This window comes from Diabrotica virgifera, chromosome 5, assembly GCF_917563875.1.
Source record: "Diabrotica virgifera virgifera chromosome 5, PGI_DIABVI_V3a".
Classification (NCBI taxonomy): domain Eukaryota; kingdom Metazoa; phylum Arthropoda; class Insecta; order Coleoptera; family Chrysomelidae; genus Diabrotica; species Diabrotica virgifera.
In genome coordinates this window covers 232,906,313-232,918,788 of record NC_065447.1, presented here as the reverse complement: position 1 = coordinate 232,918,788, position 12,476 = coordinate 232,906,313, and the positions used below count along the sequence as shown (strand labels likewise).

The window sequence follows — 12,476 nt, the reverse complement described above, 5'->3', positions numbered from 1 at the left end:
ACAATTGTATGTAGTAAATAAAAGTAGTTATTAAAATGCAGTACTGCAAGCAAAATACAATAATTAAATTTACCTTTATATAATAATTGCATATCATATCAATACTGTGGAGCAATATATAATTTTTCTTCTTAAATGACAATAAGTATGAATTGTACGTCAATTTGACAATTTCAATTGAAAATATGAATTATTTAAGAAAGCTGCAATATTTCTCCGCTATTCGCGCACGATCGTTTCGCGTATCCCTTCCAAGTACTTGCACACTGCGAATAGATGTCAGACTAAACTATCTGCCTAATGGACAGAAGCACAAATTAAAAAATTATTTTAGCAGTCTTTCAGTACACATATCGCAACGAATATGTGCTGGAGACCATGCACAAAGAGCGAGAATTGATCAATGTCATAAAAAAATGAGAAACGTTCAATACTTCGGTCATATAATGAGAGGACCTGGGTACTCCGGTTGATCACTTACGGCAAAATCGAAGGAAAACGCTGGGTTTGAAGAAAACAACTGTCCTGGCTGTGTAACATTAGACAATGGACATCTCGAACTGTTGAGGAATTGTTTTATATAGCTGCCGACTGAGAAACATTTCATCAGCTTGTTGAAACAAGCACGGCACACAAAGAAGAAGTCTTTCAGCCTATTCTCTCACCCTGTCTTTCTCTTTCCAGCTTCTCCTATTTTTTGTGATTTCCATTATATTTGAAAATGCAATGTTCTTCTTCATCAAACACACCAAATTCCATGGAGATATCGTTTGTTTTTTTAATTTTGTATACAGGGTGAGTCATGAGGAACTGTACATACTCCTACCTCGTATAGAGGCCCCTATGGGGAATAACAAATGACCATTAAAAAGTGTCTGCTCCCATTGTTTAATAATATACAGGGTGAGTTTCGCATTTTGACAAAAATTTGTATTCGTCATAATTTTTGAACGGTCAGATCGATGTGTCTTATTTTGGTCAATCGTTACACTATTACCACCTAATCAACTGATTTATTCAAACTAGAAAAAAATCAAGTCCGGCTTTAAAAAATTAGTTCGTTTGGGTCTTAGAAACAATTTCACCCTGTATACGCTTTTTCAAAACTCTAATATGAATTTTACAAATTAGACAAATGGGCAATTAAAATGGCGTATTTATTTTTTTCCCACACAATTACTTAATTTTTTATAAAAAAATCAAATTTGACTATGAATTAAAAGTTTGGTAAAGTGAACCATAGATTTAAAAAAATTAACTTTTATTACAAAAATTATTTTTTTTTAAACAAATATTTAATTTATGTTACCACCCAATCAACTGATTTATTCAAACTAGAAAAAAATCAGGTCCGGCTTTAAAAAATTAGTTCGTTTGGGCCTTAGAAAAAATTTCACCCTGTATACGCTTTTTGAAAACTATATGAATTTTACAAATTAGACAAATAGGCAATTAAAATGGCATATTTATTTTTTCCCCACCCGATTACTTAATTTTTTATTAAAAAATCAAATTTGTCAAAATCGTAATTTTACCATAAAAATAAAAAAAATTAAACAGCGTTTTTCTTAAAATTAAAAGTTTCACCATTTTTTTTTTCTATAACATGTCTAGATCTAAAACTCCTCATAACACTTCTCTTTGGACTCTATAGTTTAACATAGACGTGATCAAATAGATAAATTTTAAATTTTTTCACTAAATTTTTGCGATTTAATTTTGCAATTCACGAATCTGCACCTTTTATTTTTTTAAATTCATAACTTTTACGAGAAGAAGACTGAAAGTCTACAACAATTTTCATAGTCTTCACAATGGTAAGAGATATGTGCTGTAAAAACTTCAGAAAAAAAAATTTGTAGTGAGTTAAACAGTGATTTCATTTTTTTTTTCATTTTTAGTTTAAAATTCCGATTTTGACAAATTTGATTTTATAATAAAAAATTAAGTAATCGTGTGGGGAAAAATAAATATGCCATTTTAATTGCCTATTTGTCTAATTTGTAAAATTCATATAGAGTTTTCAAAAAGCGTATACAGGGCGAAATTTTTTCTAAGACCAAAACGAAATAATTTTTTAAATCCGGGCCTGATTTTTTCCTAGTTTGAATGAATCAGTTGATTGGGTGGTAACACAAATGAAATATTTGTTGAAAAAAATTAATTTTTGTAATAAAAGTTAATTTTTTTAAATCTATGGTTCACTTTACCAAACTTATAATTATTCATAGTCAAATTTGATTTTTTTATAAAAAATTAAGTAATTCTGATATTTGTCTTTTTGTAAAATTCATATTAGAGTTTTCAAAAAGCGTATACAGGGTGAAATTAAGACCCAAACGAACTAATTTTTTAAAGCCGGACCTGATTTTTTCCTAGTTTGAATAAATCAGTTGATTGGGTGGTAACATAAATTAAATATTTGTTTAAAAAAAATTAATTTTTGTGATAAGAGTTAATTTTTTTAAATTTATGATTCACTTTACCAAACTTTTAATAATTCATAGTCAAATTTTATTTTTTTATAAAAAATTAAGTAATTGCGTGGGGAAAAAATAAATATGCCATTTTAATTGCCTATTTGTCTAAATTGTAAAATTATTAGTAGAGTTTTCAAAAACTGTATACAGGGTGAAATTTTTTCTAATACCAAAACGAACTACAGTAGAACTCCGTAAATCCGAACCCCGCGAATCCGAACTTTCGGCAAATCCGAACCAACGGAAAGTGAAAAAAAATTTAAAAATTCAAGACAAAAACTTAAAAATATGTTTACTATACAGAGTAAAGCCAGAAAATTGGACAATGTAGGATTACTAGGACTTTGACATTTAAAATTTCTTAAAAATAAATATTATACTTTAATATAATATAGGTTTATAAAGTGTTTATAAAGGTTAAACACAAACTTACTTTGGTTCTCTCGTAGTCAACTTGAGTCCAACCATATTGTCCACACTCTTGCGAGAACGTTTGGCTACTCAAAATCACAATGAAAGCTTTGAACTACTAGTTAAGGCTAACTTTCGGATAATCCGAACTTTTCAGAATCCGAACAGACTGTCCCCCCAATTAGTTCGGATTTGCGGGGTTCTACTGTACTTTTTTAAAGCCGGACCTGATTTTTTTCTAGTTTGAATAAATCAGATGATTAGGTGGTAATAGTGTAACGATTGACCAAAATAAGACACATCGATTTGACCGTTCAAAAATTATGACGAATACAAATTTCTGCCAAATTGTGAAACTCGCCCTGTATATTATTAAACAATGGGAGCAGACACTTTTTAATGGTCATTTGGTATTCCCCATAGGAGCCTCTATACGAGGTAGTGGTATGTACAGTTCCTCATGACTCACCTTGTATATAAAATCTGAAAGAACCATCTCTTTCACTAGGAAGTGAATGGGGAGTATACCCACAATCACCTTTATATGGCAATTATAAATGTAGTTCAGTACGCACTAACTAAACTACTTAAAAAAAAATATAGTACAGTAAAACCTGAAACCAGCCATATCCAGATCGATGTGGCGACAGACCGATCCGGATATGAAAAAAACCCTGATATCAAGACCACTTCTTTCATAGTCTTTGAACCGTTTTCTCCTTCATACATTCCAGTAATGAACGCCGTCAATAACTTTCGTCGATAGACACATTTTATAGATTCTATAATAGTTACCTTGGCTTACAGAAAGATCTTGAGGGCAAAAAAGACTTTATTTCGCCATCTTTTAGTTCTTTTTTGTCGGGATGAGAGGGTGCGGGATAGCAGGAGTGCCTTTCTCGGTAGATTTCGGTAAATGCGAACTGCAGAACCGTCCGGATATGGGGAGGTCCGGATGTGGCAGGTTGTACTGTATGTCTAAAGCGCTGGTTTCCTCGAAAGCGGTGTCGACAACCTGCGATCGTAACACTGCGAGGAATGACATCATAAAAAACTGTACCATGCAAAATAATAGCGGTGGTTTCCAAGGATGCGTTGGAAGCCACTGCTTGCTGAGCTTGCACATTCCATTGCCGCAGTGAAGAACCTTGAATTTTTCACCGTAATCTGACGTAATTCATCGCAGTGCTACGGTCGCAGGTTGTCGGCACCGCTTTCGAGGAAACCAGTGCTTAACTGGTTCCTACACAATGTATAAACTCTACAGGGAAAGAACCTGATCCTGAAAGAACCACCAGCCATCCAGGGAAATAACTAAAAGTCCATTTGATTGTCATTTTTATGTGATTTTTGGTGTTACTACCAATTAGTATAGCAGTTTTCATAATATGTTTTGAAGCGTTTTTTCGCACTCCTATAAAATTAGCAAAGTGGTGCTTACCATGTTTTTCCCCTGAATCCTTCATATTATGTAATAGATGGTTAAGAGCAAACAGTAGCGATCAACAGGTAGCAACAAACGCGTTCCAATATTGCGGCTCTAATTTTGAATATTTTGTCGAGATATTTGGCACACATATTCGTAATATAATAAAGAATGGCGGTACAGAGACCAATTTCAGAAATATGTTAGTATGTGGAAATTACTCTATAACTAAATAAAATATTGAAAAAAGGAGCCTGTACCGCCATTAAGAAAGACAAAAAAATACACTTTCTTCAAATAAACTTTTTTTAACCTGTGCCTAGATTTTGTGTCACATTGGAACTACTAAAAATCGATTTTTTTATAACAAGAAATCGAATGTCACTGACTTGGCAACATTTCGCTCCTATGTGTATAAAAATTATTGTTTTTGATAGTATAAACGTCACTGTCAGTGTCGAATTACCGACGCACTGTTGCCTCACTTTTGAAAGTTCGCAGAACTTTCGCAATCTTGGACCGCATTTGTTGCTACCTGTTGATCGCTACTGTGTGCTCTTAAGTATGATGCTCCTATTATGATTAAGCATGCTTGTCATTGAAGCTTATTCAGCTTTTTTCTGGTGGTCTTTTGTTGGCATTTAGACCACCAAACTAGTGCTCCATACCACAAATATCCATATTACGATGATTATTATTACTGAGCAATTTTACTTTGATTACAGGCACCTAGTGTGGCAACAGAAGGAGGTAAGAAGTTTTCAGCAGGAAGAGGTTTTAAATCTGTAGAGATCAGCGATGGAGATTGGAACGACAATGGCGGTGGTGACAGTTGGAACAATGGTGGTGAAAATGGATATTCAGGCGGTAGAGGAGGTGGAAGACGGGGCGGTAGAGGAGGAGGTGATCGTGACGGCGGCTATCGTGGCCGCGGTGGAGATCGCAGAGGAGGAGGTGGAGATAGAAGAGGAAGAGGAGGTATATTATATGTTTTTTTAATTGTTTACTGAGCTGTCATGTATTTTGTTTTTGACTAGGTCTTTCAAATCCTGGTTAATACCATCAATTCATCTCTTTCTAGAATTCTAGGCCTACCTCTCGGTCTCTTCCCATTTAATTATTTTCTAAGTACTTTTTTTGTATTTCTCTTATCATTTCATTCATTGTTAACATATATTTTATTCTATTTTATTATTTATACCAACGTTTATACTGATACACGAAAATTATACAAGGTGTCCCAAAAGTACCAAACGGTCAAACATTTCGCACGTTAAATGTACATAGGATCGAAAAACTACAAAATAGGTTTTCAATCGTTAACAAAAACCTATCGAATCGCATCAAAAGCGACCCTCCACTCCAGGGGCGGTTTCTCCATTGGTTCACTTGTGCAGTGAACACCCAATAAAAGTTAATTAAAATACAGTTTTTTTAAATCTCATAAATATTAAAATATTTTTATTAATCTTATAGAATCATTAAATTAAAATATAACTTTATTTAGTAATCATATTTATTTGCTCTACGCCGCGCCGCTGGATGCACGTGACAAGTGCAGATACTTGTGCTCTGGTGCAGAATTCAAATTGAACCAGCCAGTACTAACCTACGCCTGTATTAGAAAGAGAAATCTTAAAATCGGTGAAAGAGCATTTCGCCTATCTAAAATAGTAAGAATTTGTGCAGTGCACCCAGAGACCAGTGGTACGTTTCGGCGGAGAACATTCTCTGGTTTCGGTTCACAGTTTGGAATTTTCTGTTGTGGGTTCAAGTTAAATACAGTTAAATCTTAAATACAATATTAATAGTTTTATGATGGAGCCTTATTCAGTGGATTTTATAAAGGAAAATGCAAATAGTTTTGAAAATCGACTTGTTATAAAAAATAATGGTCCACCTCGGCCGGAGATAAACTTGGTACAAGAATGTGCTATAAAAAACAAAAAGTTTAAACGTTGCTTTAAACGTGTGATAGACTACATTCTTTGTTTTGTTTTCCATGTTTAGTACTTTCGAAAAATGAAACTATTTCTTCAGAGTGGACAAAAACGGGCGTTCGGGATTTATCTCATTTATCGACAAAAATTAAAAATCACGGATCTTCCCAAATTCATTTAAAAAATGAAATGCAACTCTCAGATATTGGCAATATTGATGTTCGCCAATTATTAGATTCTGGGTATAGGAAATCAATATAAAATAGACTTTAACGACCAAGTTAAAAAAATCGTTACATTTTATCCGGTCTTATCGATTGTGTAAAATTTTGTAATTAATCATAATTAAGAGTTGGCGCAATGATACGAAATGACCGTTAAACTGAGACGAATCTATTTATGTCAGTTTTATTGAATTTGAGTTATATATTCCATAAGATGTGTGCAGTGTCCTTTAGACAAAAAAGGGGCGAGGTCCCAAAACCCCCCACCGTGTCTATAATTACATTCCTTAATTGAACACCCATTTTAAATTACCACGAGCCGCCACTGCTCCACTCCACCCCTGGGAGTTGGATGGGGAGTATCTGTTGCTATTACAGTTTTAGATTCCGTACGTAAAAGTAAGCAACTTTTATTCGGAATATTTTCTCGAATTGTGGATAGACGGCGCTATAATCCAGAACACGATTTATCGTGATACCGTAGGCAAATTAAGGAACTGGTTTAATATCTCGAAATACACCTCCAAATGAAAAACCAAAAAATCTGTGCATCCCAGCCCCTGGAGGTGGGTGGTAGTGGTAACTTTAAAATTTTATATAGAAACCCCCATTTTTTTATTGCAGATTTGGATTTCTCATTAAAAAATAAGTAACATTTTATTTGACACACTTTTTAGTATTGATATATGGCTCTACAATCAGAAAAATATGATTTATTAGCCCTTCCATTTTTTTGTAGAGCTGTCAGGAATTATTCGCATGTTGAATTACTTTTTTTACACAGTGTGTAGTATCATAAGATCATAATAAAATTATTATAATGTCTAAATTTTATTTATTAGGTTTTAGTAGAAATGGCGACAGTAATGGCTACGGAGATGAAAATGGCGGAGACAGTTATGGCGATTCCAACAAAGAAAATTATGGAGGATATGAAAACAGAGGTAAGTTGGATTTTACTATTAGACAAGGCGAAAACGGCGGGTTCGTCGGAGAAAATATTCCCATGAGATTTTTTGCATAATCACGTTCGTAAGACATCCCAGAATAAGGTTCAAGAAGTCGCCCCCGGGAAAAGTGGGCCAAATTTTTTTTAACAATTTTTTTTTAATCAAATTGCAAAAATCAATATTTTTGGCCCGGACAATTTTCTTTTAGGTTTTTTGGACCATTCTGGACAAAAAAGATCTCTTATAATTTTTCACTAAAATTGATCGTTTTCGAGGTATAAACAATTTAAAATTGAAAAAAACGAAAAATGGCGATTTTCAAGGCTTAATAACTCTGTTAAAAGTTATTATTATGAAAATCAGAAAGTGACTATATCAAAGTTTAAAGCTGTCCCTACAAGATCCTGGAGAAATTTTTGTCGTTATTTTATTACTAAGCTGTTATTTTTAATTATTAATAATAAGCCGTAAGATCGTATTGACGTAGCTGTAAATGTGAGTGCGAGTAAGATGCACTGCCGGAATGGCATCTCTCTTGCACTCACCATAGACGGGCGCCTGATACGTGCAGGCGCTCATTATTATTACTTAAAAATAACAGCTTAGTAATAAAATAATGACAAAAACTTCTCCAGGATCTTGTAGGGGGTGCTTTGAACTTTGATTTAGTCACTTTCTAATTTTCATGGTAATAACTTTTAACAGAGTTATTAAGCCTTGAAAATCGCCTTTTTTCGTTTTTTTCAATTATCAATTGTTTATACCTCGAAAACGATCAACTTTAGAGAAAAATTATAAGAAATCTTTTTTGTCCAGAATGGTCCAAAAAAACCTAAAAAAATTTGTCCGGGCCAAAAATATTAACTTTTGAAATATGATTAAAAAAAAATTGTTAAAAAAAATTTGGCCCACTTTTCCCGTGGGCGACTTCTTGAACCTTATTCTGGGATGTCTTACAAACGTGATTATGTAAAAAAATCTCATGGGAATATTTTCTCCGACGAACCCGCCGTTTAAGCCTTGTCTATATTATTTATAGTACAACAAGAAATTAAGGAGGGTGACGCATTTATTCTCATGGACTGAGTTTTACTAATATTGATTTTCAAACCTATTAGTAGAGGATCTGATATAAGGTCGATTTACACTGATCTGTTTAATGGATAAAAATTATTGAATATGTAATTTAGCATGTTAACAATTACAAAAAACAAGAGTTGCCCGATCTAATCTTGTTTTAAATGACAAACAATTAAATTATTTTATGAATTTAAAAAAAATGGACCCGGGCAGATATTTCAGATTTTTTGGATCATTCTGAACAAAAAAGGTCTTTTGTAATTGTTCTCTCAAGTTGATCGTTTTCGAGTTATAAACAATTTAAAACTGAAAAAAGGATGAAAGATGACAATTTTCTAGGCTCAAAAACACAAGTAAAAAATATCATTTTTGTAATCATAAACATAAATTGAAGTTTAAACCTTTCTCTATCAGGTCTCAATAAGAATTTTAGTTATGTTTTATTCTAAAACATATTTTTATTCTAACTAAAAAACAATATTTCAGAATGAAATAAGTCTGAAAGACTTATCAAGAACTGATAGAATAAAGTTTGAACTTGAATTTAGGTACTTCGTAATTTCAAAATTGATATTTTATACTTACGCTTTTCAGCCTCGAAAATCGTCATCTTTCGTTCTTTTTTCAGTTTTCAATTGTTTATAACTAGAAAACGATCAACTTTAGAGAAAAATTACGAAAGGTCTTTTTTGTTTAGAATTACCTAAAAAATATGAAATATCTGCCCAGGTCATTTTTTTTAATTTATAAAAAATGTCATTTTTTAATTCTTAATTAATTACAGCTAGAACAAGATTAGATCCGGCAACCATTGTTTTTTGTAATTGTTAACATGCTAAATTACATATCGACGGCGGAAAGGCAGAACCTCGTAACTGAAAAATTTGTATAAAATAAGTTTCGGTTTTCTCTTTAGAATAAGTAAGTGTATCAGCACGTATTAACAGTGGTTACAACTGGGAAAGCCTTCTGGAAGCCTTCCTGAAATTTTTCCAGCTGTAATCGCTGTTTAATAGGTGCCTATACACTTATTCTAAAGCAAAAACCGAAGTAACTCATGTTTTTCAGTTACGAGGTCCTGCCTTTCTGCCGTCGATATCCAATAATTTTTATCCATTAAACAGATCGGTGCAAATCGACCTTATATCGTATCTTGGACTATATTTTATTGGCTTCAGTGGAAAGTGTTTCTAATGGTTAGCCACATCTTTTAACCTTTGTACTAATAGGCAGATATCGTCGGCATATTCTAGATTGCTTAGGCGTGTAGTTCACCTCCATTGTATCCCTCTTGTGTCAGAATCTAGTTTGAAGGTATTTAACATAGTCTATAGTCTACAGTTCTACAGCTATGTTAAAAAGAAATGAAGAAAGACGCATCCCTGTCTGAAAAAAAAGTTTTCTATTACTAATGTCTTATTACATCTGGATTATCTTCCTACATCTTCCTATTCCAAAGTTGTGTTGTGTTAAGAGAAAATTTTGAATTAATTTGTGAACCACAAATCTCGTTGATGTGTTAATCTTTTTATAATAACTTTTTAAACCAAAATTTAATTTCCAGGCCGTGGTAGAGGTGGTGGCAGAGGAGGACGAGGTGGAGGTAGAGGTGATAGAGGAGATGATAACGATGACTATGGTGGTGGTGGTGGTGGTGATAAAACGGATGAACCACAAAAGCCACGTGAAATTTATATACCCCCAGAACGAGATGAAGATCTGTTTACTTCTACAATAACATCCGGTATTAATTTTGTCAAATTGGATGATATTGAAGTCAATGTAAGTATTTATAATTCTATACTGTTCGGTTAATCTGTATAAAAAAATTCTATTTTATTAAAAAACAGATAGCTAAACAGTTTTTTTTTTCGATTTGTCTTTTATATTTTTCTACTCTGCCTAAAATTCAATACGTGTTTGAATCTCAACCTTAGAATGTCAATTGGATTGTTTGATTTTTTTTTCCTTTTAGGTTAGTGGTGAAAACGTTCCTAAACCGATTACATCTTTTGAATCATCAGGTATGAGACCCCATTTATTAGAGAACATTAAAAAATCTGGTTACACCAAACCAACACCCATTCAGAAATATGCTGTGCCGATAATAATGAATGGAAGAGATCTGATGGGTTGTGCACAAACTGGATCTGGAAAAACGGTAAGTTATCATTTTTCTTCTTCTGGTAGCACTACAACCTGGGGTTGGTCTTGGCTGACTGCACAACTCACTTCCATGAACGGTCATCCATGATAGTTGGGTAACTGGGTAGTCCCATTGTTATTTTGACCATATCGTCCCTGCCATTTCCAACTATCGAATGTGAAAAGTGGTATTTTTCAGGAGAGCAAAATAACTTTTTTTTTAGAGGCTCCTAAATCAGCGCATTGACAAATGAGAAAATTTTTATATTTTTTGTATGTAATGTTTAATCCTTGTTAGATTGATAACAAAGGACCCCGCACAAACCTTATGGAAAATAGGTCCCAGTGGATTTCTTTTATACTTTGGGAAAATACTCTTTGAAGAATACCGATAAAAAGTTCTCATGGGCACAACTCAATCGTATGAAGGATTTTCAAGATATAGAGGCCCAAACTCAGAAAATTATAAGATTTTCGGGGTATTCCAATTCCGCGAGTTACTGGTTATTTGGCAACATGTAGAAGTTTGGATCAAGGAAAAGTACTAGTAGTCTATGATTTTTTCCTGGCTGTCCAATGGCGACCTTTACTACTTTAACCTTGACCTTCAACGGACGTCATCTTCTAGAGTTTCGAGGGTTTTTGACATTCAATTGATTAATTATTGATTAATTGATTAATTATTGACAGATTACTCATGGGTTTTTGGGATCGCTAAACACGAATATGCCATCAGAATTGCCCTCCGGATGACGTGGTGACCAGGTCCTCTGCATGGGGCGTCATCTTCTAGAGTTTCGATGGTTTTCGGCATTTAATTGATGCAAATGAATTACTGGAGGGTTTTTTGAGGTCGCTATACACGAATGTGCCACCAGAACCGACTCCCTTAGCACCTGATTTCCAAGGTTAATGAAAGAGGCTCCTGGAGTTTCGAGGGCCTTTGGTACTACGTTAATGCAAACGGATTAGTTATAGGTTTTTGGGGTTGCTGAACATGCATACACCATCAGATCTGACTCACGAATCACATTGTGCCTATGGCACAATGTGATCACGTATTCGTGTTCAGCAACCCCAAAAACCTATAACTAATCCGTTTGCATCAATGTAGTACCAAAGACCCTCAACTCCAGATGCTCCGGGAGTCGGTTCTGGTGGCATATTCGTGTTTAGCGACCTAAAAAAACCCTCCAGTAATTCATTTGCATCAATTAAATGCCGAAAACCATCCAAACTCTAGAAGATGACGTCCCTTGCAGTGGCCCTGGCCACCACGTCATCTGGATGGCTATTGCATATTCGTGTTTTGCGATCCCAAAAACCCACGAGTAATCTGTTTATATCAATTTAATGCCTAAAACCATCGAAACTCTAGAAGATGGCGTCCGTTGAAGGTCAAGGTCAAAGTAAAGGTCGCCATTGGATAGCCAGGAAAAAATCCTAGACTACTAGTACTTTTCCTTGGTCCAAACTTCTACATGTTGCCAAATAACCAGTAACTCACGGAATTGAAATAACCCGTAAATCTTAAAATTTTCCGAGTTTGGACCTCTATATCTTGAAAATCCTTCATATGATTGAGTTGTGCTCATGAGAACTTTTTATCAGGATGCTTCAAAGAGTATTTTCCCGAAGTATGAACGAAATCCACTGGGACCTATTTTCCATAAGGTTTATGCGGGGTCCTTTGAACTGCTTATCATTTTTTTCTTTCCAAAAAATCACATTCGTTCCTTTGCTTTTTGTATTAATCAAAGATTTGTTTCGGTCCGATGATTCAACGTAGCGAATGTATAATAGCGAATAACTGAATAATT

The 12,476-nt window shown here is 34.0% G+C and overlaps 1 protein-coding gene across 1 annotated transcript in view; it reads left to right on the top strand.

Annotated features, from left to right (window-relative positions):
• Positions 1–12,476, top strand: part of LOC126884729 (ATP-dependent RNA helicase vasa-like) — a 49,787-nt gene that overhangs the window by 12,977 nt on the left and 24,334 nt on the right. The window contains exons 3-6 of the mRNA XM_050650859.1: positions 5,043–5,295; positions 7,324–7,425; positions 10,076–10,293; positions 10,487–10,672. Of these exons, the coding sequence (XP_050506816.1) occupies positions 5,043–5,295; positions 7,324–7,425; positions 10,076–10,293; positions 10,487–10,672 (759 nt within the window). The remainder of the gene's footprint in view (positions 1–5,042; positions 5,296–7,323; positions 7,426–10,075; positions 10,294–10,486; positions 10,673–12,476) is intronic.